Source organism: Lissotriton vulgaris, chromosome 2_1 (assembly GCF_964263255.1).
Source record: "Lissotriton vulgaris chromosome 2_1, aLisVul1.2, whole genome shotgun sequence".
Lineage (NCBI taxonomy): Eukaryota > Metazoa > Chordata > Amphibia > Caudata > Salamandridae > Lissotriton > Lissotriton vulgaris.
The window spans coordinates 1,537,599,270-1,537,626,503 of record NC_141687.1 but is presented as its reverse complement, the minus strand read 5'-3'; the positions used below and the strand labels follow the sequence as shown (position 1 = coordinate 1,537,626,503).

Below are 27,234 nucleotides of genomic sequence, written 5' to 3'. Positions count from 1 at the left end.
TAGTTAGCACTGTCTAAGGTTGGAAAACAGCGCAGCTCCCGCTCTCGAACTACTTAAGAAACCAGCCGCCTCAAACTGTGGCAGAGACTGTGTCATAACTTAGTGGTCACAGTGCTCAAATTCTGTGATACTGCGCGGCTGAGCCTGGTTTTTCACTATGAATTAGAGAGCACTTCAGGTACCGCTGACGCTCTTCAGGAATTATTTTCAAGAGTGCTGTAGTGCAGCCAAGGGATTCAATTTGCAAGCAGTTTCTGACATTTATCTGCTGAACAAATTATAGGATTTTCAGGCAGTTCCAATCAGGAACTTCAGGAAATATGCTCCTATGTGCTAAATACCTGAGTGCTGCAAAAAATATATTACCTAATCATGTATGTACCTTTAAAAAATTATTAATTGCACTCTCAATGCTTCTGGTCAGCCATTCCAAAATGCAACCCACTCACTGTTTGCCAGCATAAAGTTGAGAATTCTGTCAGTCCTGTGTGGCCAACACAAATTTCATTTTAGACCAATCCCTGTGGAATAAACAATAAAAAAGCAAGGTTTGGCAATGCCAATGGGTATAGCTTTAATATGATGCACTCTGTATTCACACAGGAACTCTACTTGCCATTCCCTCATGCAAGCACATTACTCACTCTGCGCTGAGGAAGGTACTCCCTGGGCTAAAAAGGCACAAGAGTCTAACTGTACTCAACCAGGCACAGCTCTACAGTAAACACAGACCTCATCCTGTGCTCACACAGCCAGACTGCTCACCATATATTCATACAAGTACAACTCACTCTACAATCCCACAGGCACTCTGCTCACTCACTCGTCCAGATCATTGTAGCTCTCTGTGTTCTGTACAATGCTGTCATTCGAGCTCAAGTTGGCCAAGTACTGCACCATTGATCAAGTTGGAGAATTGCTCTTCTTCTCCTATCCTTCTTCCATTAGGCTGGAGACCAAGAGACTGTGGCGGCCAAACCATGTAAGAAGATTTCTCCATAAACCAACAGGCGAGCAATACAAGCACTAGAAGGACATAACTTCTGATCTATCAAATGCTGTACCCAGAGTGGGCTAAAGAACGGTGATGGATTAAACCCAGATCTTTTGACTGGGTGTGAGTGTTTGATTGATTCAGATGCTCCGTCCATCACCACCCCCTTTTGTACCGCTTTTGGCCGCCATATGTGTGGCAGGGTATGCTCAGACGTGAGTCCCTTGCTCACTTTGCCACTGGATTCAAGAATGCCGGGTTGAAAACGGCTGGAATGCCAGAAACCGGTCCTTGGAGGCTTGTTTCCGGTCCAGGGAAGACATGGCTTGGCAGTTCGGGCTGGACTGTTCCCATGAGGCACAGGGTCAGACTGATTTGCATATAGCCATGTCTGAACTGGGGTGGCAGAGTGGGCTAAAGAACGGTAATGGATTAAACCCAGATCTTTTGACTGGGTGTGAGTGTTTGATTGATTCAGATGCTCCGTCCATCACCACCCCCTTTTGTACCGCTTTTGGCCGCCATATGTGTGGCAGGGTATGCTCAGACGTGAGTCCCTTGCTCACTTTGCCACTGGATTCAAGAAAGCCGGGCTGAAAATGGCTTGGATGCCAGAAACCGGTCCTTGGAGGCTTGTTTCCGGTCCAGGGAAGACATGGCTTGGCAGTTCGGGCTGGACTGTTCCCATGAGGCACAGGGTCAGACTGATTTGCATATAGCCATGTCTGAACTGGAGTGGCAGAGTGGGCTAAAGAACGGTGATGGATTAAACCCAGATCTTTTGACTGGGTGTGAGTGTTTTATTGATTCAGATGCTCCGTCCATCACCACCCCCTTTTGTACCCAGAGTAACCAGCATGTGGGTGGAGACAAAGCCCCTAAATCTACAATACTTCTGAAACAACTTTTCATTGCTACATAAGGTCTGCCAACTGCCCTTCTGTCATGTCAGAACTAATGAGGCCATGTTTGATATGCGAAGATGTAAGAAACACAACAAGCTATGAATAACTCTATTTATAAGCAAATACTGTTTGCAGCATTTAATAAGTTTGCATGCTAAAAACGCTGGCCTTGTGACAAAAAAAATAGCACATGGAATTTGTTTTTGTGTATGTTATTTATGAAAACATACACACTCACACTTTTTGTCCTGGTCCGAGATCCCCATATTTTATTCAAAACCATTAAATACAGCAGTGTAGGGTTCGAACATTAGAACACAATTATTTTTACTTTGAGATCCTATTTTCTCCACTTTCAGATATTTTTTCTGACCTGTTTTTTTCCCCTTGACCATCTCCTATTTGAAAACGAGTGACTGGTGCTATGTCCCACACTTTCTAAAACACTTAACAATGGCATTCAGGTATAGGCTAGGCGATCGATACATGTTGAACTTCTTTTTTCCCTTTTATGCTACAAATCTGTTGATTGTTTTTTTTTTTTAGCCAAAGAAAACACAAAAAACGGCTGTAGAACCCGACATATATGTCCCTTTTCTACGCTTAGAGGAAGCTTCTGAGTTGAACTTCTTTTTAAAAAGTTTTGGGAAAAAACACCACTAACATAGCCCTCTGTTTATTCCGTTTCTTTAATTTGGTTTTCTGCATAAGTAGTTCATTTTGGATGATTAAACAAGAAAAAAAGAGAAGAAAAATAATTATCAATATACCATATCCCATACATAAAAATTGATACCAATCTCAATTTCTTTTCATATTTACTTAACAGATTCATTTTTTAAAGTGTATTGTTTCTGTCAAACTGATCTTAAACCATTTTTCGCATCCAAAACTCAAACATTGGCAGATCTTTAGCTTTCCATATTCCTGTAATCACAGATTAAGATTTACAAAACAACACGATCTGTGTCGAGCTAGATGGGTTATTCTGAGATTTTATGAACTACCTTCTAAAACTAACACAGTTTTGAGGGCCGGTTTTTCCATGTCATATTGTTCCTAAAAGAAAATATAGCATTCCTTATGTCTGTAATCTCAGGTATGTCATTATCCTTTGAATCCATGTCCTGTATCCTGGTCATCTCAGGCATTGGTTAGAAATACTCTGATTATGCTTCAAAAACAAATAAGTCGTACAATAGACAAGCCATTATACAAATAATGTAATTTGTTTTAAATTAGCGACCCCTAATGTATTATTATTGCAATTTGAAGCATCTTTTTAGATCTCCATCTTTATCCAGGACTCTAGCTGCCCTTTCACTATATCTGTAATATTATTATTATTATTTCTTCTTTTTTATTGTACGTTTTGTGAAGAAAAAAGACCAACTGACCAAAGTCCAAATTCCTATCCTCTTCTGCGAGCTTCGTTCAACTATAGTGCATGAGTTTTCAGTTTAATTGTAAAGTTAATTGCATATTTTAGCTGAGATTAGCTTGTACATAAAATCAGACCATGCGATTTGGGTTGATTTTTGATGAGCTCTCTCACCAGGCTCCACACGGCTTTTTCCCTGTGGATCTGGTGTTTATAATCAGTAGTCTATCTGACCATGAAAGCTTAGAGCTCGTTGCTTGCTCAATCCCTGAATTTTTTGTTTGGTCCCAACCAGAATGTTTCTCTTCTGCTCTTACCTTGCATAATGCCGGTGGAGGCAACCTTTCCAGCTAGTGAGATAGTTGGGGAAGAAATGTGTGCTGTTTTTTTCCATGCTACAGGAAGTGGAGTCCAAAGCCAGAGCCATGTCATAGTTACTGGATAGCCTCATCAAATAGGTTTGCACATAGGGGATCACTGACAGAAGATCGAGGAGCAAAATATCGACCTGACAAAATATTGAGAAAAAAATATAGAATGCCAGAATATCAACTTCCTATCTACAAACAGGTAAGTACAAAAATATTGAATCCAAAATATCGTTGTAAATAATATAGTTTGTTAAAATATTGAATTTTTAAAATATCTTAAAAGTAATTTAAAATTAATGAAATAATATAGTAAACTAAAACATGCTTAAAAATACTTAAATAACCTTCAAAATGTATAAATAATTAATGTAAGTTAAAAAAATAAACATGCATTTGTATTTGTTAATACAAATATATTAACTTAATGTTAATAAAACATATTCAATATTTTTGGTGCAGGAGAGCGGGAGGGTAAAATTTACTATTCCCACTCCAGTTAGTGCAACAGAAGGGAAAGCATGTATTATTTTTAGTTTCAAAAGTGTTTTTATTGAAATTTTTAACAGGCATATAGTAAGACATCTCTGTGAGAAAAGTAAGCTCAGAGCATACATTGCGGGCGGGACAGACAAGCATGTCTTCCCTTGTGCAGCAGAATAGGCAGTGAAGATATGCCCATTGAGCGACTTGACGACTTGCTTGGAAGGGCAAAAGATTGACATGGAAAAAACAACACGAACCAAAAACCCCCACCCCCTCCCCACAAAATCCCCCTTCCCTCCACCCGACCAGTGTGCCCAGGAAGGTCAGTGGCATCTGCATTGTGTCGCGGGAGTATGACGATGCCAAGAGTAGAGTCACCGGGAGTCACCGGCGGTGCCAGTGAGACGCAAAACCCTAAGATATTTGGGGCAGGTAACTTCATTGAACTCCTTGGATAAGAGGGTCAGCAAAGGAAGCCACATTTTGCGAAAGGCGTCTGTGGAGCTGGTGAGAGTGGCGTGGATACGCTCCATCCCAAGGGTGAACCACAGTTTGTGGAGCCATCCCGTGTGTGTAGGTTTAGTCGTGGTGCCCCATAGTGACAAGATGTGTTGTGTGGCTGCCTGCATAGCGATGCCCATCTGTCGACCTCGCAGTGATTTGAGGGGAAACATTAAGGCATTGGGCAGGCCCAACACGGTGTATGCAGGGAATCTCGGGACTTCAGTCTCGAAAGTGGAGTCTATGTCATCCAGGACCTGTTTCCAAAAGTCTCCCAGCTCGGGGCACTCCCAGAGGATGTGAGTTAAGGTACCACGTTCCCCGCACCCTCTCCAGCAAAGGTCGCTGCGCTTCGGGTTTCCTTGGTGTAATCGGGCTGGAGTAAGGTGCCAATATATGGCGAGTTTGACTGCAGTTTCTCTTGCTTTGGTGTTTCGTGTAGTGTATGAGGCTCTGTGGTAGATGTACCCCCATTCTTTGGATGACAAGGTTCTCCCAAGTTCAGCCTCCCAGCGCCGTTGGCCGGGTGATTTAGCCAGGGAGGGTGAAGGGGCAAGCATTTTATAGAGTTCGGAGATGAGGCGCTTGTCTGTGGTTTTAGTAAGCAGCCACTTCTCGAAGTCTGTCATGGGGCGGCTCACTAGGGTAATGACGTTCGGGTCAGTGAGCCAGTGTCGGAGCTGAAGGTATTGGAAGAAGTGGGGGCGTTCTATCCCGTATCCTTGTTTAATGTCGTCGAAGGAAAGAAATCCGTTCAGGTCAAAAAGGTGACCCGCAGCTCGGCACGCTGAGCCCCGCCACTGAGAAAATGCACCCGGGCCCTCACCTGGGGGGAAGTCAGGGTTGTCCAGAAGGGGGGTGAAAGGGGAAGGGAAAGTAGTCAGTCCGCGTTTAAGTGCTACCCGGTTCCACACCTGTAGAGTCGTGCGAGTGATTGGGGACCGTGACATGTATTTGGGCCTGTGGTGTTTGGCCAGGAATGGAACCCGCCACAGCGGCGTCTGAGCCATGGCTCTATCCTGGAAGAGCCATCTCTTCTCCGATTCGGGTCTGTACCACTCCACCAGGTACCGGAGTTGGGATGCCTGGAAGTATCGCACCAAGTCCGGGATTCCAAGACCGCCCTCGTCCATGCTCCTGTGTGCAAGCAGTTTATGAAGTCGGGCTCTCTTCCCCTCCCAGATAAAGCCAGACAGTAAGTCTTGTAGGGTTTTCAATGTGCCCGTTGGGGGCATAATGGGGATTGTTTGAAACAAATATAAAATCCGCGGCAGGACTGACATTTTTATAGCGGCCACCCTCCCCAACAGAGAGAGAGGTTGTTTGGACCATCTCGTCAGGTCTGAGCGTATCTGGGTGATGAGAGCTGCGTAATTAGTGGAGACCGTGAGGTCGGTTGAGGGAGTCAGGGTAATATCTAGGTATGGTATCCGGTCGGCCAACTGTAGGCCGCTGTGGTGACCCACTGCCGGGGCCTGCGGGCGCGCATGCTTGCCTAGAGGTAAGATGAGGGATTTTGCGATATTGATGCGGAAGCCTGAAACAGCCCCAAACGAGTCAAGTTCCTCCATGAAGGCAGGTATAGAAGTATCAGGGCTGTGTAGAGTGGCTATGACATCGTCCGCGTACAAACTGATAGGATGGGGTTCGCGCCCGAAGTCGATGCCCTCTATCCTCGGGTTATCGCGGACTCTCTGTGCTAGCGGCTCGATATACATTGCGAATAGGAGGGGGGAGAGGGGGCACCCCTGCCTGGTGCCTCGCTGGATCTCAAACGGGAGCGAGCGCAGGCTCCCCAGGCGAACCGTGGCCTGCGGGTGATGATAGCAGCTCGCTATGCGCGAGCAAAAACGGTCACTGAGACCGAACCGGCGGAGTATGTGTTGTAAATAATCCCAGTTCATGCGATCGAACGCTTTCTCCGCGTCGATGGCAAGAAGCGCAGAGTCCGAAGCTCGAGAATGTGTCTTATCAATAAGGTGGAGCACCCGTTTAGTATTGTCTGCACATTGGCGGCCTGGGACAAAGCCAGATTGGTCTGGTTCCAAAAGACCAGGAAGGCACGGGCCAAGGCGGGCAGCAAGGATACCTGTAAAAAGCTTTAGGTCTAGGTTCAGTAACGAGATGGGGCGGAACGCAGAGAGGTGCGTGGGTTTTTTCCCGGGTTTAGGAAGCACCACCACTTCAGCGGCTAGCATGTCCGGAGGTATGGCTGCCGCCCCCTCGAAGGAGTTGAAGAGGCGAGCAAGCACCGGGGCCAAACGCCGATTGAAGAGCTTATAGAAGCCCGCTGAGAAGCCGTCTGGTCCTGGGGATTTAAGTGGGCGCAGTCGAGAAATGGCAGCCAAGACTTCTTCCTGGCTTATGGGGGCATCGAGAGCTTCTGCAGCAGATTCAGGGATCGCGGTGATAGCCGCAGTATTTAGGTATGCCTCAATATCCCTGGATGAGACTTCCTCCCCCCCATAAAGGGAAGCGTAGTATGAACGAAACGCCTCGGCCACTTGGGCGTCGTCCGTGAGCGCTTTACCATTGTTGCCAACCAAAGTGGTGATTTTGGCCCGTTGGGTTTTGGCTTTTAGAGCACTGGCCAGTAGACGCCCCGTTTTGTTCCCTCCGACATAGTAAGTATGCCGTAGGCGGAGAGCTGCAAATTCCGCCCTGTCTGTGTCCAGACTGGCGAGTTGGGCCCGAGCAGCCTTTAGCTGTTTCCATACTCGAGGGGCACATGTGCGACTGTGTACCCGTTCCAGCTCCGCCACCCGCGCCGTAAGGTCCTCTCTCTTGCTTTTGCGGTCTTTAGCTTCTGCAGCCGCAATAGCTATGAGTTCGCCCCGCACGACCGATTTCAGAGCCCCCCAAAGAGCCGTCGCTGAGATGCCCGGTGTGTCGTTGGTAGATAGGTAAGTGTCTATGCAGTCCCCAATACGTTTAGTGACATCAGGGCATTGTAGCAAGGTTTCGCGGAGTCGCCATGGGCCCCGGGAGCGGCGGGGTGCACGGAGAGCGAGGGAGAGTTCCACCGCGTCATGGTCAGAGAGGGCTGCGGGCGTGATGGTAATGTCCTCAAGGGTTGTAAGGAGGTCTGAAGAACCCAGGAAGTGGTCAAGCCTGGCGTAGGTGTGGTGCACATGTGAGTAGAACGTGAATTGTGAGGCAGTCGGATGACGGGCCCTCCAGAGGTCCACCAAGCCCCTTTCGGACAGCCATTCATGTCCGGCAGGTGACAAGGCCCCAGTATCTCCGTAGCGGTGGCCAGACCGATCGGCATGTGTATCCATAACAATGTTAATGTCCCCGCCCAGGAGTAGGGGTGTATGTGGGGTTTGGAGGGCTTCGGAAATGGCGCCTTTTAAGAAGGCTTCCTGACCTGTGTTTGGGGCGTACAGGGAGCCGATTGTGAGTGTTGTGTCACCCGCAGTGAGGGTGTATGCCAGGAGGCGGCCTTTGATTTCCCCCACCTTGCTACCCACCCTCCCTCTAAAGGAGCTAGAGATTAGGATCGCAACCCCGGCATTCTTTGTTGGAAGGGAGGAAAAGAATTGCTGTGGGAAGGCTCGCGAGCGCATTCTGTGCCAGTCCTTCTGGAGGAGATGCGTCTCCTATAGCAGGCAAATAGCGGCTCCAGAGTTTTCCAAGTAAGAGAGAACAGCTCTCCTCTTGATCGGGTTGTTAAGCCCCTTCACATTAAGCGTTATAATGTTAAGGGTGTTGTCTGTCATCGCGCAAGGGGTGTGTGATGCAGCGCTGATTGGGCTATAGGCATGCCAAGGGAGCATGTGGCGGTTCTTGGCGAATAGTGTATGGTATGGCCACTAGTTGTGTCTGGGTGTGAACCTTTTGTGTGGGTGAATACTCCAAGTCGACTTATGCGTCTTGGTGAAGGGTCTCTCCGCGAGAGAGCTGAAGTAGCGTGGCACACTGGTCCCCACCCTGGATCCCTCCCTAACCCAACATCCCCCCCAAAAACAGCCCACAGCCACCAAAGTATGCAACGTTGTACATGCAGATAAGGATAGTAGTAGGCAGCAGCATAATAACAAAACCCCAAACCCAGCCCCCCCCAACCCAATCCCAACAAAACTGAAACCTGTAGTCCCAATCCTGTCAAGGCACACAGGATCGTGGTAAAGAACAATGAAGGGGTCATTTCCGATGGCGGCTCCTCCGGGCCCCCCGCCCGACCCACCCGCCAACAGGGCTGAGTAGGTGCGATACACAATCTCCTTAGCAAGAGTTATTGTCACTCTGGGGAAGAGGTTTCTTTGATCACCTCTGCCACTGCAGTCTCACGCTCCCGGGAAATGACAGAGGCATCGGGCTTGAAGCGCTGAGGAGGGGATCGTTTGCGGTGCACAGTCTGCCAACCCCCTCTGGAGGAGCCCTGCGAGCTCCTGAAGACCGGTTCAGCATCCACTTGGTCTAGACCCAGGAGATCACAAGTGTCTTTAAGAGATCGTAGCTGCTGTAGCCGCCCGTTCCACTTGAATATGATCCGAAAGGGGTGCCCCCAAGAATATGAAATTTCTTTTCCCCGCAGGAAGTCCGTGACTGGCTTGAATTCCTTCCTTTTCTGGAGAGTTGTGGCGGAGAGATCTTGGTATAGGGCAATGGAATGGCCTTGAAACTGGATGGGCTGAGCTCTCCGGGCTTCCCGGAGGATCCGTTCTTTTAGCGGGAAGTCCGGAAGAAAGGCCAGTATGTCCGGCGGCGGGGCTGGGGCTCTGCGGGGCAGTCCTACGCGATGTGCCCTGTCAATGCGGATGTGGAAGTCGTCTGCCTCTCCCAGAATGCTCCTGAAGAGGGTCTGCTGGTACGCGGTAACATCAGCCCCCTCGTCTTTCTGAGGGACCCCCCGGACCCGTATGTTGTTCCGTCTGGAACGGTTTTCCAGGTCCTCCGTATGGGCCTGGAGGTCAAGGTGCTGGTCCGTGAGCCGCAGGACTTCTTGCTGGAGCAGTTCGATCTCGGAGCTCCTGGCATGATCGGCCTCCTCGATTGCGACCACCCGTTCGCCGAGGTCCTCCACATCCCGCCGGAGTTCCTTTACTTCCCCCGCCACCTCCTGTTTCAGGGATTTGAAATCCTCCCGTAGCGAGTTGAAGAGCGTCTCCAGAAAGGCTTTGGTGATGGGCACTTGGTCATCCGTGGCCGCAGGTGATGCCTTCCCAGTCCCAGGGGACGGTGGGTCTTTGCCAAGCTTGGGCTGCGATTTAGCCAACAGTTCAGGGAGAGTTTGTGATCCTTTCTTGCCTCTTTGCCCCGTCATGGCGTGTGAGGGGGTAGGGCCCTGACAGGCAGTAGGGCAGTGGAGCGCGCGTCCCAAGAGGGACCAGTGAGGAGGCGGACGGGGAGTGGAGGGTATGGCAGTGTCCAGGCGGCTATATATGTCTGTGCAAGGGCAGGGACCAATGTCTCCAGATAACCGCAAGCCCAGGGGGGGGGGGGCAAGGAGGTGGCCTCCGCCCAGCCGGCGACAGACCGCAGTGAGTGGAGTGCGGCCCACCCCTCCGGAGAGGCGCCCCAGAGGTACCAGTTAGGGTTCTGCGGTGGGGGCCCACAGGGAAGTCCGCTCGCCGGGGACTCGATTGCGCCCCCCGAGCTCTCCCACTCCCTTCTCCACTCTCCTCACCTGTGGTAGGTCGGTGTGCCCAGGGACTCCTTTCGCCAGGCCAAGTCCGCTGTGTTGCCCCGGGTTGCTGGGGGCCACCTGGAGATCCAGGGGACAGCGTCCAGGGTCCCTCCGGCTGCGGGGCCTGTCGGGGCTCAGGTGGGCTCTCGGCAGGAATCCGAGGTAGGTGGGGGAGTAGACTAGGCCCGAAGCCGGGGCCTCGAGTTGCACGGCCCCCGGGTCACTCACCGGGCTGCTTGGGCGGCAGCCGCCATCTCCGGCGACAGATGTGGCAGCCTGGAAGGTATCCTAGGAGGTCCGCTGCAGAAGGGGCGGGCCGGCGCCCTGCCGGACTCGCCGCCGGTCCGATGCTCAGGGTGCCCGCAGGCGGTAGGTAGCAGGGATGTAGTCCGATGCGGGAAGGGTGGGGAGGCAGTATCTGGAGCAAGGAGCCCTCAGCAGGCCGCTGCGCACTGTGCGTTAACCAGTCGGGGGACAGTGAAGATAGAGGCCACTGATACACCAGCCAGAGGCGTGCCACTCCGTAACAGCTGCACGGGTTCAGGTCAGCCCACCCAGGAAGCCTGTGGGGCTCGATTAGACAGCACTCCGCCGGGGGCTCGATTATGCCCCCTGAGCCACCCCTGTATCGCCCCTGTCCTCCTCACCTGTGCAGTTGCAGCTTGGTCAGTGCCCACACCATCCAGAAAGTCGCCGCTGCTCCCGATGTCTGGGGCGCCCAGAAGCTGCAGGGAAGCAGCGTTGTTGCACCAGAAGGCCACAGGGTCACCCACGCGATCACTTTCAGGGTGCTGGGGCGGGGAGCTCCGAGGCCAGGCCCGAGGCCTGGGCCTCGATTTTCGCGACTGCCGGCCGGGTTGCCCTGGATGCCGGCCGGGTCACACTGATGAAGGCGCGTCTCCCGCGCAGCCCCGATGTTGCAGGCAGCGGGGGGCAGGCTCCGGAGGATTCCGCGGGTGAGGGGAGTGTTGTGTGCTCCAACTAGCGCTGGCCAAATCCCACTGAATGCCAGTTACCCTCTCGTCAGCAGGCCCAAGCCGGGACGTAAAGTTTTGCGGCCCCCGCGTCCAGCAGAGCGCCAGTGAGGCGGCCGCCCGTCAGGTGGCTTTCGCGGCAGTGATATGAAGAGCGGCAGCGTTCAGGTCCGCCGCAGAGTCCCTTGCATTAATGGCCCGCTCCAGACAGCGTACATGCAGCCGGGTGTTCGCGCGGGACGTCCGATCCCCGGCACCGCCGCGTCCACCGGCTCTCGGCTGCAGGCCCTCCGGGCGGCTCCAGGCACTGATTGCGGGGCTAAAGGTGCACCCTCAGGACTCCGCTGCAGCGTGGCCGCCTCTCCGCTATTAGTGGCTGTGGTCAGGAGAGGAGTAGGTTGCGTTTCTCGGTGGCGTGGCGGGATCGGGCAGGGAGCTCCGGTGACCTGCGTCCGATCACGCCGCCATCATGGACACCCTCGCATGTATTATTTTTAAATATTGAACTGACAAAGGGCAACCCCAGTGTGGAGTACCAAATGACTTCACAAACCTATTAAAGCAAATTTGGTGATACAGGGGCTCTTCATACGCATTCCTTCAAGCGATAATAATATGGTATTTATATCTTAAAAGGCTTTTAGAATTGCTACTGCCATAATATGTTTGATATGCTCAGTTTCCACTCAGGTCAATATTTGTGAATTAGTGTGAGGTGCAAAACAAAACACTTAGCCATTTGTTGTATAGCGACATCAGGTTTATGACAATATCACTTTCAAAGTTGGTTGGAGGCCACACTTCCCTTCCTGTAAAGAGTTTTTTTTCATGTTTTGGCCAATATCAAGGGCACCATCTGCTTTAAAAACAACTTTTGGATCTACTTTTTCCAAAATATTTCTTTATCATTGTCAAAGGTAAAATGCCGAATAGAATTGAATTTCTTATAGTTCAGCGATTCTGTGTACATCGACCGGAGACAGGGTACTAAGATAGCCTTGAAATTCAATTCTATTCGGCATTTTACCTTTGACGACTTTCAGATAGCGTTATACACCTCAGCGTCCACTAATACGCCGTAGATCAGATCCAGCTTCCTTCCCGGTTTCATCGATCGTTACTTCTCATTTCAAAGAGAAGGTTTCAAGTGTGAATTTTCAGGGGGTTTTACCAGCAATGAATTGTTTGGTCCTGATGATGGTCCACATGACGGCAGCATAATAGACCGAAACGTCGACACTCCTATCATCTCCATCAACGTTGCGTTGGCACAAGCACACAACCACTGTTAATTAATTGTTCTGGTTGTTTGTTATAACTGTCAGGGGTTGATGTTTAGTTTTGAACTGATGTGTTTATGTTACCTATACCTCTGTTCATAACTTTTTTTGCTTAAATTCATTTTTCACATGTCTCCCTACATTTCTATTTGCAAATTGTATTACTAAACATATAAAATTTCTTATGAATACATTTTTATTCTCTCTGTGAATCTTTCTCCTTCCATTGATTCATTCTAATTTCTGATTTTTCTTAACACGTGATATCCTGTTGATATCTTAAAGATTTAGCACAAGAAACTATCAGCAAAACATAATCAGAGACTGATTCTGAGCATTCCTCAGGATATGTTGGCCTATAGTCCTGCTAGCTCACATTGCCCCACCTGTAACTCTAACCGTACAGGGTAACAAATGGATGTGCAACCTCGGAAAAAGACAACCCTGACTCCTCAAGGAAATCATGGTAACAGATCTAGAAACATTTCACTTAGTTGCTTATACATACTTAAAGAGATACACAAGAAATACACATGTGGTTTCTATATTTATTAAAGCATTGTGATTCGTTAGTAAAATATATGCACTGAAATAATCAATAGAAAGAAACAGAATATTGTGATTAGCATTACGAGAATGGTGATAAAGATTAATTGTTCAACCATTTTGCTTATTACAGATAACATATGCTTTCACACAAGTACTCTATTATAATGTACTCTTACCTAGTGCATTCTAACCTTTCATGTCTAGGGTGAGTGAATCTGTCACATCCCTCTCTGGGTGGTCTAACTCCCCATTACCTGTGGGTAAGTGCCAGCAATCTGCTCTTCTTGGTACAGAGTTGGACAGCATCCCTTGCATGAGGTGACAGCAATCAGCTGAGCTGGAATTCCGACCTGGACTGACCTCTTAGTGCTAGCTAAATGCTCCTCTGAGTAAACAAAGGCTGGGTGTAAATATAATAACATCCTCCATGTTACCATGCTGAAGCCTCAGTCAGGCTGCTATTCTTAGCCCTAGTGCAGGATGTTCAAGGTGTTCTGATAAAGGTCCTGCAGTGTGGTATTGTGAACAAACTGAGTTCGAGAAAAGCTATCCTGTGTGTGCACATAAATGAATGTGCGTCAAAGTCATCGCGTTTAGGGAGAGAAGGCAACTTAGGAACATGAGCATGTAAAGATGGGGTTCCTTAACCAGTCCTAGTATCTCCACATGACAGAATCAGTATTGTCTTCTTAAAATGGGTTTTATCTGAGTGTACTCAAGAAGCGACTAAATAAACTTCAGAAGCTGTGTCATCCTAATGACTTTTGGAGCCCGGGCAAGACAAATTTTGGGCCACTTTGTTCAGAATAACTTTAATGTATTGCTCAAATTCAAGCATTCATGAGTGGTAATTTGAGAGAGTTGAGGTATACAGAGTAGGATACCAGTAGAGAGGCAGTGGTAGAGAGGCAGAGGTGAGAGACAGGTTAATAGAGGTGGAATAGAGATGGTGTAATAAATGTTTTAAAAAAAGGGGTGAAGTAAAAAAACATAGAGAAACATAGATAGGGGAAGGTGCATGGAGACGTAGAGAGGTTGAGAGACATACGAAAAGGGAAAGAAATAGTTGAAAAGTTGAGGTGAAGTAGTTTGAGCAATATGAGACAGAAAGATGATTGAGGCAAAGAAAGTGTGGTTGGGAGTGGTAGGGGCAACAGAAGTAGTCAGCAGGAGAGGCAGAGAAATGATGTAGAGAGACAATTGTTGATTTAATGATTCCTGAGACAAAGAAAGATGAGATAAAACAATATAGGGGATAGAGAGACAGGAGGTAGAGAAAGGTGTGATATAGGAGAGAGATAGGGAGAGAGGCAAAGGACACAGGAGAAGGTGGGAATAAATTAAAGGGAGCTAGAGAGGTGTAGAGGGATGAGCTAGGCAGGGAAGAAGACAGATATAGCAAGAGATAAGTGAGGTTGTGATTGAAGAGTTTGAAATAGGTAGACAGAGACAGTTGTAGGAAGAGAAGTATTGGGAACTTAAAGATTGCAGATCAGTATTTACTCTCAGACTTGTCCATTGATTGTGGCTGTAGTGCTCTCCGAATGCTAAACAAAAATGTATGTATTTAGAAAAAGACACATTTCCAAAACAATTTTCCAAATGGTTTGAAGGATCCTTAACCTGTTCACTTCACCTCTAACGAAAATAAGAAGTGTTCTCCTCTAATAGAAAGAAAATCCTGCCACCATTGGGAGCAGTGCCAATGGTGGCCCTGCTCTTCTTTTTCTTCTATTGTTAAACCATTAGATTGATTGAATGATTGATGAATGTATTTAATATATTGGTGCAAGCACACAACAATGTGTTCACTTAACATGTACTTGGTCTATGATTAGAAATCAGTGTTACTATGGTAATGTTGGTGCTGGCGAGACAGAGCTTTGTGGCCCAGTATGCTGCACATACAAAAATTGTGAAGCTGGGTGGATTGACTCACTCATAATAACTAATTCTGAGGTTGACAAAAAATACAATGTGTCCGCAAGCGGTTACCAGTGTTTGCAGTCAGTTCCATTCAGTGTGAAAAATGTACTATTAAGAAAAAACTTAAAATACTATAAAAATACATTTCATAAAAATAAAGATGGCATACGATTTCTGAGACATGGAACAATAATGCAGTTACCTCTATTTGTCTGTGACATGCTACAGAATAGTGAAGTGAAAATCAGCTGTATAGGCACGAAGGACTTTAATAACGGAGTCGAGCTACATTTCTGCATTTATTCTAAAGTGTTTATCGCATACCTCATAGAGATGATACCTTATTGTACAGATTCAGTTTATTCATCTGAAGTCTTCTCTCTTTTGAAGGATTGGTGAATCACCATTATTTCTGGCTGCAAAGGAGAACGACGCCAAAGCCATCCGAAAGTTGCTCCACTGCAAATCCACTGATCTGTATGCTAGAGGTAAGATATATGGAATCAGTACTGATTGAGACTGAAAATTTCAGGTTGCATTTCGTGAAAAAGAACACAATAGAAGATTCTGATCCTTCTCCTATCGTGTGTTGTCCATCGATAGTACCACTCTTTTTTTGATGTATTTTGGCATTTATTTAAGGGAACAGCTAATTACATATTCAGAGTCTGCGTGGGAAATTACAATCCAGAGATTTCAAAATTGACACTTCACTGAAGGAGAAGATTGTACACTGATCACACAAAACATGGAGGACAATGTTGTCCTCCCAGGTTTTTTATTTATCTAAACGATGGCTACAACTATTGGAAGAGTGTGTGAGGTGTTGGTCCATGGAGGCAGGAAGCAGGCTGACATTCTAGGACAATTCACAACCGAGTGAAAAACTCCCATTTAGATTTATTATATCTAAATTTTTCCAATGTGATATGCTGAAACTTTGACAACGACAGTGGTAACAAAAAACCCTGAGACTGCAGATCCGTGGTGACTTTAGATACTCAGCGACGCGTCACACCAAACAGCTGCACACTAAATACAGTCAGCCAACCCAAGAGATATCACATCCAAGGAATCATTTGAAATGTGTGTAGGAGATCACTTTCCAATTGTGTGTAAACACAGGTCTAGGTAGCACCACAATGCCTGTGACGTTGAAGTAGGGCATGGAGCAGGAGGGAGGCCACTTGCCTCCTAGATCTCAATCCCATGAAGAACACCCCTCCACCCACTTCTAATTCATGAAACCGCCCTACTGACAATGATTTTCCTACAGACGAATAATCTAGAAGAATTAAGAAAAAAATGTTGTCACATTGATGACGTTTTGAGAAAGTTGAAGTATTGACAAAATTGTTTAATAAAAAGCCTCTGATTGTTTATAGCTGTAAGCCTACCATTACAGATCTTATTCCGGAAGTAGAAAGTCTGAAGAATAGAGTTTGGCATCTCACACCAACTGTGTGCTAGGGGCTGCGCAGCCTTAGTAGTTGGAGCAGAATACGAAACCACTACTCTGGGTCTATTGTTCACATGCAGAGAAACACTCTACTACAAATGTGCAGCCTCATTAAATTCATCTACAGTACATAACGTTTATTTCTGACAAACCAGGCCATGAAAGGATTCTATGTGTTTGCCCTAAAACAGTGCTTAATTTATGCCAGATCACTGCTTGGCGGATTAATTTATCAAGTAACAAATAGCAAAGTGTGGCATTTTAAAAATAGATTTATCAAACATAAAAAAGTTTTTATCACATTTATCACAATCAATCAATCAATCAAAACATTTGTATAGCGCGCTACTCACCCGGAGGGTCTCAAGCCGCATGGGGGAGGAGGGTCCGCTACTGCTCGAACAGCCAGGTCTTGAGTTGCTTCCTGAAGGAGAGGTGGTCTTGGGTCAGGCTGAGGTGGATGGGGAGGGAGTTTCACGTCTTGGCAGCCAGATAGGAGAAGGATCTTCCTCCCGGTGTGGCTCGTCGGATGCGGGGGACGGCGGCGAGGGCATGGCTGGTCGATCGTAGCTGGCGGGTGGGAGTGTAGAAGGTCAGGCGGTCGTTGAGGTATCTTGGGCCTTGGTTGTGGAGAGCTTTGTGTGCGTGGGTGAGGAGTCAGAACGTGATTCTCTTGCTGAAGGGGAGCCAGTGCAGGTTTCTCAGGTGTTCGGAGATGTGGCCGTGTCGGGGAATGTCCAGGATGAGGCGTGCTGAGGCGTTCTGTATGCGCTGGAGCTTTTTGTGAAGTTTGGCTGTGGTTCCGGCGTAGAGGGAGTTGCCATAGTCCAGTCGGCTGGTGACAAGGGCCTGGGTGACCGTCTTCCTGGTTTCGGTGGGGATCCACCGGAACATCTTACGTAGCATGCGTAGGATGTTGAAGCAAGACGCGGAGACGGCGTTGACTTGTCTGGTCATGGAGTGGGAGGAGTCCAGGATGAAGCCCAGGTTGCGAGCGTGGTCTGTGGGTTTCGGTGCGCTGCCCAGGGCAGGGGACCGCCAGGAGTCGTCCCAGGCGGAGGGCGAGGATCCCAGGATGAGGACTCCCATCTTATCTGAGTTCAGTTTGAGGCGGCTGTTCATCATCCACTCGGCTACGTCTTTCATCCCTTCGTGTAGGTTGGTTCCAGCGGTGGCGGGATCGTTAGTAAGGGAGAGGATCAGCTGGGTGTCGTCGGCATAGGAGATGATGTTGAGGTTGTGCTGGCGTGCGATGGCCGCGAGGGGGCTCATGTAGATGTTGAACAGCGTGGGGCTGAGTGATGATCCTTGTGGTACGCCGCAGATGACTTCGGTGGCCTGGGATCTGAACGGGGGGAGGCGGACTCTCTATGTTCTTCCGGCGAGGAAGGAGATGATCCACTCCAGTGCCTTCGCCTGGATTCCAATGTTGTTGTGGCGCTGCACTAGGGTGCGGTGGCAGACCGTGTCGAACGCCGCGGAGAGGTCCAGAAGGATGAGGGCTGCTGTTTCCCGTTGTCGAGCAGGGCTCGGATGTCGTCGGTGGCTGCGATGAGGGCGGTCTCGGTGCTGTGGTTGGCCCGGAAGCCGGACTGCGAGTGGTCAAGGGATCCATTCGTCTCGAGGAAGGCGGCCAGCTGTCAGTTGCCGGTCTTCTCAATGACTTTGGCAGGAAAAGGAAGGAGCGAGATAGGGCGGTAGTTTTTGAGGTCGTTGGGGTCCGCTGATGGTTTCTTCAGTAGGGCGCTGAATTCGGCGTGCTTCCAGCTCTCTGGGAAGGTGACGGTGTCGAAGGAGGCGTTGATGATGTCCCGTAGATGGGGTGCGATGACGGAGTCAGCATTGTTGAAGACGTGGTGTGGGCAGGGGTCGGTTGGAGATCCGGAGTGGATGGAGTTCATTGTGCGGATGGTGTCTTCGGTGTTGACCGGGGTCCAGGCGCGGAGGGTGGTGGTGGGGGGCGTTGGTACAGTCGTAGGGTGCGTCGGCTGTGTGTTGAAACTGTTGTGTATGTCTGTGATCTTGCTGTGGAAGAATGCAGCGAGCGAGTTGCAGAGGTCTTACGAGGGAGTGATGTCGTTGTTTCCGGCGCTGGGGTTGGAGAGCTCTTTGACGATGTTGAAGAGTTCCTTGCTGTTGTGGGCGTTGTTGTCTAGTTGTTCCTTGAATGCGTTTTTCTTGGTGGTGTGGATCAGCTGGTGATGTTTTTGGGTGGCGAGCTTGAGGGTGGTCATGTTGTCTGTAGTTGGGTCTCTGCACCAGGCTTTCTCGAGGTCCAAGCAGTTCTTCTTGGAGCTCTTGAGTTCGTCGGTGAACCAGGATGCTTTCGGTCTGGCGGGGGGGTCTTCAGTGGAGTGAGGTCATCTGCGCAGTTACTGATCCACTTCGTGAGGTTGTTGGCGGCTTGGTTGGGGTTCGCTGAGCTGGCGGGAGGGTTCTGGCTCAGGGATGTGGCGAGCTGGTCGGCTGTGATCTTGTTCCAGCTTCTGGGGGGGACCTGTTGCGGGTGGTGGTGGTGCGTGGTCTTGCTGAAGCTGAAGTGGATGCAGCTGTGGTCTGTCCAGTTAAGTTCGGAGGCGTGGCTGAAGGAGATGTCCTTGCTGGAGGAGAAGACGGGGTCTAGTGTGTGGCCGGCGTAGTGGGTGGGGGCGGGGGTAAGAATGTTTCTAATCATAACAATTCACATTTTTTTCTTAAAGTTGATGATTTTATTACTTTTGCTATTGTCTAACTAAGCAAGGACACAAAAGTGATGGACAATGGACGAAATGCTTGCAAATTGACTAAGGGCCTGACTTAGTTCTCGGCCGATGAGTTACTCCATCACAACACTGGCGGTTATCCCGCCCGCCGAAATATAAATCCTACTATAATCCAGGGGATTTATATTTTGAAGAGCAGGATATCTGTCACCATTGTAATGGAGTAACCCATCTGCCTAAATTTAAATCAGGCCCTAAGCCATTCGCAATCCCTCTGGGTAGAATTATATCCCACTGTTTTACATGTACTGTCACAGTCTTCTAGACAGAGGTTTGCCTTAGGCAAATTAGTATTGACCCACCTCCTCACGGGAATAACTATGATGCCTCCTCCAGGAGGGAAAACAGGGGGCCACAGACTGGTTTCAGCGTTACTAGCCTCATCAGTGAGTTAGAGCTTGGAACTTGTGGCACAGGGAGCAAGGGACCCACCTCGGGCATGCCCCTGGCCACTTCGGGCATTAGGTCAAACATGTCAAATAAAGAATTCCCTTTGGGCACTTTAATTTAGAAACACCAATTCTTACAGACAACAAGACAGATATCCTTCGGACAAAGACCTATCACATAGAGCAATGTAGTAAATAACAATACAACTCTATAAAACCAAATAAGTTCAGTATGCATAGTTTATTTCATATATTAAAACAGTTAAAAAACACATGTGTAAAATGAAAGTTAAAGTTCAAATTGGGAACATAGAGAATATAAAAAGGAACAAATCATATACAGAAATCCAACCTAAACAGTTCCTAAAATTAAAAAGGGAGATACACAAAAAGGTAAGTATTCCGCAACAATCAGAATAGTCCTTGATCAGTATATCTTGTACTTCTCCCTTTGTTTCAACATGTTTCAGCGGACAATTAATATATAGCCGCCTTCATCAGGAATATATTAGCTGTCTTCCCAAAAATCTTCTTTTAGGACAAAACTGCCTTAAAGTGGGGGATTGTAGCCTCCTTCCCTGTTCTAAAAGTCTGTGTTTAACGAGACAGTGGGTTTCTAAGTTGATCGCACAATGATATCTTCTTTCAAATAGCCGTTTTCAAATCAGCCAGTGATAAGTAGGTAAAGAGATATCTTTATATGTATTGCTACTCAGAAAATAAGGATTCAGTGACGATTGCGATGAGTGTAATAGCAAAGGTCGAACTTAGAGCAACATTCAGGATGTATACGATGTGCTGGCCACAACCGAGGATCCCAAACGGGTAGGATGTGTGGATAGATGATTGTTCTTTCACAGCGCGATTATTTATTCTTATACTTGTACTTAAAGGCTCAGGGCTTGAGAGCTATATCCAGTCTCTCAAAATTATTTCAGCTCATGTATGCAGCCTCTTGAGTGAAAAGCCGGCAAACGTCCCGCTTGCAATTCCGGTCGTCTTCCAAAAGAATGTTGCTCTAAGTTCGACCTTTGCTATTATACTCATCACAATCGTCACTGAATCTTTATTTTCTGAGTGGCAATACATATAAAGATATCTCTTTACCAACTTATCACTGGCTGATTTGAAAATGGCTATTTGAAAAAAGATATCATTGTGCGATCAACTTAGAAACCCACTGTCTCGTTAAACGCAGACTTTTAGAACAGGGAAGGAGGCTACAACCCCCCACTTTAAGGCAGTTTTGTCCTAAAAGAAGCTTTTTGGGATGACAGCTAATATATTCCTGATGAAGGCAGCTATATATTAATTGTCCACTGAAACGCGTTGAAACAAAGGGAGAAATACAAGATATACCGATCAAGGACTATTCTGATTGTTGCGGAATACTTACCTTTTTTGTGTATCTCCCTTTTTAGTTTTAGGAACTGTTTAGGTTGAATTTCTGTATATGAGTTGTTCCTTTTTATATTGTCTGTGTTCCCAATTTGAATTTGAATTTGAATTTTACACATGTCTTTTTTAACTGTTTTAAGATATGAAATAAACTGTGCATACTGAACTTATTTGTTTTTATAGAATTGTATTGTTATTTACTACATTGCTCTACGTGATAGGTCTTTGTCAGAAGGATATCTGTCTTGTTGTCTGTAAGAATTGGTGTTTCTAAATTAAGGTGCCCAAAGGGAATTCTTTATTTGACATAAAGTCAGTTCTGGTACCCTATCCCTTTGGTTTTGGGTGCCTCTCTCTTTTTATTAGAGATTAGGTCAAACATGTTCTTCTTCCAACAAAGTGCAATAGGCCCATCCATGCTTCATGCAATGAGATAACAGCATCCACAGCCGGCATAGTGCTGCTAGCCACTGCTTTCTGGTCTTTAAAGATGTTTACACCACCCCACACACCACCACAAAACCGTCCTACCACTGATCTGTAAGACTGGCCCATCTGGCACTGCCAGATTATCCTATAGGCCAGTATAACAATGGTTGCTAAGTGCCATCATATCTATGTTTATATTTTTCTCTGTGGTTCTAGTAATAATTGCTTTCTCTCGCTGCCTTCCAATGATCTTTTTTTTGTCTTTTCGACCGTTTGCTGTCTTTGCCTTTCTTTGAATAACTCCCTGTTTCCTTCATCTGCAGGTGCGGTTGGTGAGACAGTTCTTCATGTTGCTGCACTATACGATAACTTTGAGGCAGCTCTTGTCATTCTGGAGGCAGCTCCTAATCTTGTCAATGAGCCAATGATGTCAGAACTGTATGAAGGTATGAATTGGGAAGCATCATTAATTCCTAGACTGAGCACGGCCTGCTTAAGAAACCGGAGATGTTGTCTTGGAAGTGATTAAGTATCATTAGGAAGACAGGTTTCCTTTCACTAATTGAGAAAAAATGACATGTTAGATAATTTCACCTTGTTAGCATGAACCAGCTTGAAGAGTGTCTTTTAAAGAGGTAAAAAGAACCTGCAATGATTGCAGGAGTGCATCTTACTAACAAGTTCCTAACCAGCTAAAATTGTCACCCTTGCTCAAGAGTTTAAAAGAAAATGAGTCTAAACTCCATTTCCTTCTTTTGACCCACCTCTATCCACGCTGATATAAATCACTGGTACGTGCATGTCACTTTAGAGCACTTTTAGTGCCTTACTTCATATAATTTGTCAGACACAGTAAATGGTATAAAAGGCTTAAAAATCAGCGTTTTGCACAAAATATATTTTGTCCCTCATTCCCTAATAACCAAGGGGCATATGTTCAAGGACATGTGGCAGCAGGGATCGGCACCAATTTAGCAGTGCCGTGCTCCGACATTTCCAAAGCGCAGTGATGCGCCATATTTACAACAATACGGCACACCAATGTGTTTTCCCTTAGCACTGGCACTAATATTATCCGCCTAGCGCCAATGCAGCCACAAGGGTGCCTATGTTGCATGGAATGATTGTATATGTGCAGGAAGTAAACAATCAATAATGGTAATTTGTTACTTCTATGGGTGCTGCAGAATACAGCACACATAGAAGTAGCAAATCGTCATTATTTAATGATTGTGTATGTGCAGGAAGGGAGCCCTTCCCGCACGTAAACAATCAATCATGGCACTTTGCTCTTTCTGTGTATGCTGCAGAATGAAGCACACATAGATAAAGCAAAAACAAGGAGAAATAAAATTATATCTCACATTGCGCCATTCTAACTCCTCTTACTGAATGGCATTTGTTTTTGGCGCTGCCTCAGATTTACACAGCCTAGTGAATCTGGGGCAGCATCGAAAAGCAATGTTGCGGTGGAGCTCCCACAACACCCATTGCATACCCCTTTCACATAGATACCTGTGTGAAAGGGTACCATATTTACAAAGCGGCGTTAAGCCACAAAAAGTGGCTTAGCGTCTCTTTGTATGGAGGAGGGCATTGTGCCACAGGACCGTCGTTAAAAGTCACGCTACTGTGGTGCCATGCCCCTGTAAATATGCCCCCAAATATTCTGTTGGGGACATGAATTCCAAATGTAAATGAGAGAACATACACCTGGCTGTCACATGTCTCACTCGAGAAATGCTTAATCTGGGGGCTACTCAGACTGGTCTGCAATTTAAAACCTCCTGCATTAGGGGAACTTTTGAAGTGGCCAGTAGGGTCTCACAATCCTTCAGGGCCTTCCTCGCTGGAAACTGATGGAGGTCCCTGGCATCTTTCCAAATATTGACTCTGGGTCTCCTTGCAGAGATGCAGCCAAAAATGTAATGATAGCATAGTCAACCAATCAACCAATAAAATCTTTATTCGATCTCTTTAAAAACAGATCATAAAAGTGCAAATTCACCAAGCACCCCATGTTGTAGGCAAGTACGAGCAATATTTAAAAAAAACATATAAAATCATTTAGGGCCAGATGTACAACCCTTTTTTACAGCCGCAAACGGGAGATTCTCCCATTTGCGGCCGTAAAAAAGGGTAACAGCATGTACAAATGCTATTTTGCGAGTCACTGACTCGCAAAATAGCATTTGTGACTCTCGCAATTAGGAAGGAGCGTCCCTTCCTAATTGCGAGTCAACATGCTATGTACTAATGTTTTGCGGATGCATTTGCGGCTACAAAACACTAGCAGTTTACCACCTACTCGAAGTAGGTGGTAAACCACTCGCAAAGGGGAAGGGGTCCCCGGGGGACCCCTTTCCCTTTGTGAGTATGTGGGAAAATACTTTTTAAGAGCAGGCAGTGGTCCTAGAGACAACTGCCTGCCCTTAAGATAACAAAACTGAAAAGTAACATTTTTCTTTTTTAAATGCATCCCATTTTCCTTTAAGGAGTCCCAGATATGGTGGTGTGCTGACCCCAGCAGGCCACCCTCCCTGGGAGGGTTGGCATTCCCGATGGGCTCACGAATTGCGAGAGGCTCATTGATATTATTGAGCCTCGCAATTTGCGACCCCATTCATATCGCAAAACAGTGTAATAACACTGTTGTACATTTCATTTAGCGCCTCAATATTCGCGACTCACAATGAGTCGCAAATTGTGGGGCGCTAAATGAAAGGGTCGTACATCTGGCCCTTAGAATCTTCAGGAGCTTGAAGTGCCTCTTCAACTGGTACCAATGAATATATTTACATTTAATTCATGCTTATGTCAATTAGACCATCAAGCAGCCTAGCACTTTTCTCTTTCTCATGCAGGCCCACATAAAGATGGCTACTGAGAAACAGATAAAGGGGTCGGGAAGTGATTTAAAAAAAATAACAAAGTCTATAAAGTGCCAACAAAATCCTGCAACCTGCTTGATAAGAGTTTATTTACGAAGTCAACAGAAGGGGGCTCAGTCCTCCTACAGCATCATGCAAACCTTCAGAAACTACACAACCTGTACCAAAGGCACTAACAAAGGGTTTGATTTCACAATAGACAGGCATGTTGAACACTTCATGAGGTAAATGGACCTGTATTTCACGATGATGAATTATCTTTTGCCTGCTACAGTATAGTAGCCTCCGCTCTTTCACAGTACAATTCCTTATGTATCATTCCATTTGCGCCACTTAATGATAGAAACACAATCAGATAAGTTACAGTGCAGGGAGAGAATGGAAGTCTCATTCAACCATTAATTGTAGCACGTAGTGCTACCATAATATAGGGCCAGATGTAGGAAGGCAAATACCGGTCGGTAACGGTGGATTTCGGCCGTTACCGACCGGTATTTGGAGTTTTGGATGTAGGGGCATGTTAAAATACTGATTCGGTAAAATTACTGAATCTGTATTTTGACATGTAGGTAGCACTGTAATCAGTGCTACAGGGGTTTCAGAATTCGTTATTTACCACCAACTAGAAGTTTCTGGTAAATAATGAAAACCCTTTAAAAGCATTTTTTTGCTTTTAAAGCAGTGCCATATTGCAGACATACATGCCCTTAGGGCATGTACGGCTGCAACATGGCACCCATGCACAATTGAGGGTTGCAACAGAGTGTCAAAGTGACACCCTGCCACCCTTCTATTTTTCTCCCAATTACCGAAACGGTATTTACCGATTCGGTAATTGACATTCATTCCTATGGGCCTCCAGGCCCATAGGAATGAATGGCAATTACTGAATCAGTAAATACCGATTCGGTAATTAACGAATCATACCAATTCGGTAATTAAATCGGTAAAATTACCTACATCCCGATTGCCAGTTCTTAAATACCGAATCGCTATGATTCGGTATTTAAGAATCGGTAATCTGGGATTACCTACATCGGGCCCATAATACTGTGAGTGAGCAGGAGCTGCAGCAGAAGCGTAATGCTCTTCGATATGAATTGGATCTCCAAGGGTTAACTGGAGGCACACATGCCAGGTGCCTCAAGGCAATCTCTCAGAAAATGACACTTGGTTGTTTTAACTACATTTCTTTTTTTTCTTTGGGTTTCAGGACAGACAGCACTCCACATCGCTGTGGTAAACCAGAACCTCAGCCTGGTCAAAGCCATGATCGAGACCGGAGGAAATGTTTCATCACCTCGGGCCACTGGTAGCTTCTTCAGATTTCAGTGCCACAAGTCATTCTATTTTGGTGAGCAGCAAACTGAAGGATGCATCCTCTGCTCTGTGCTATTTCACTATTCTGAAATGTTGATAGTGGTAGTGATTTTAATCATTGATCCTTTGTACACAAGGTTGTAATCAGAAAATCAAGTAAACAATTTACAGTGATCATCTTAGACCGCAACCCCTTTCTCTGTAATTCAGACAATAAGTATAAACACACCCCTGCTTCAAGGACCTTAGAGTAAACATCAGTTCTATCATGCCATTTTGGCAGTCGGAATTTGGTCAGTTACAGCAATTTTAAGCAAGCACAAGGTTTAAGTAATTCAATATTTCATTTATCATAGATTTGAGAAGGCGTGTAAATTTCCTATAGAATTAAGCACTGCTAATGAAAAATATGAATTGGGCTTCAAACATAAAATGCATTTCAAAAGGTGACACGCAGACATTTGGCGCTGCAAATAAAACACAGAGATTTCATATTTCACAGGCTTTAAACCAGAAGCTTTCACTTTGCACAATTCATTTATAGTATGACCTCAATGTGACTACTTTAGATTTTGTCCTCACTATAGAATGTAGCTTGAGCTTACAACACTTTTTCAACATATGTGCAGTATTAGCATATGGTTTGTATTGAATTAACAACACATTTTAAAGTGTAGAAAAAAAAAAGAAAACAGCTCAGAGAGCTCCAACTGGACATTCCAGTTTAAAGAGGAATGTGCCTCTCATGAGAAATAGATATGCTTGGCCTAATTTGCAGCATGTAACTTCAGAGCCTTATCCTATTTGTTGCTGGAAAAATATTTAAAAAACAAAGCCTATGTTATGGTTGCTGTCTCTTTAAGAGTGTCTTGGTTGATTACATCATTAATGGAATGATTACATTCCAATTGCTGAGAATTCAGTTTGCTGTTACTTTGGCTTGTTGATGGTTGTACATTAAAGCTACTCTACAACTTCTACTTCTTCTGGATTGAGTGCTTTTATCAGCCTAATTATTTCTTTGCCTTAGGGAGACCTGGAAAGAACATGCATTTCAAAAGATATCATTATACTATGTTTGAATGATTCCTACTTAAATAATAAGTTCTTTTGCAGCTATGGTATGTGTTTATTTAAAATAAAAGGTTTCTTTAACAGAAGGTTAGGAGATTAAGTCATTTTAAATGAGATTTAAATGTGGCATGAGAACAGAGCTTGATGGATTGCGAGTATCCAGCAGGAGGAGGTGGAGATGTACTTTTAGTTTACTGATTTTCATCGGCAGAGACAAAGAAAATGCAACACACTTTAAGCAACACTTTTACAGATTTATTTACGCGTTCCTAGTTTAGTAGGTATAGACTTAGATGCAGAACTGAAGGGAGCAGAGCAGAGGTGATTAGCAGAGAACAGATACAAAGTACGAGAGAGCAGACTTTGATGGAGAGCAAAACAGATTCAGATGAGGGCAGATTAGATGCAGGCTATGTTCCCTTTTGATTTTATTGAAAAACAAACAAGCTTTATGCTTTGACTAACTGGCTTTACCCAGGCCTATTTGCTCTATGCTTTATTTCTCTTTATGGGAGA

General features: G+C 46.2%; 1 protein-coding gene across 1 annotated transcript in view; it reads left to right on the top strand.

The window, feature by feature from the left end:
* Positions 1-14,922: 14,922 nt before the first annotated feature.
* Positions 14,923-27,234, top strand: part of LOC147732860 (transient receptor potential cation channel subfamily V member 6-like) — a 232,520-nt gene continuing 220,208 nt past the window's right edge. Inside the window, exons 1-4 of the mRNA XM_086954916.1 lie at positions 14,923-14,963; positions 15,387-15,484; positions 21,757-21,879; positions 25,538-25,678. Coding sequence (XP_086811042.1) covers positions 14,923-14,963; positions 15,387-15,484; positions 21,757-21,879; positions 25,538-25,678 — 403 coding nt within the window. The remainder of the gene's footprint in view (positions 14,964-15,386; positions 15,485-21,756; positions 21,880-25,537; positions 25,679-27,234) is intronic.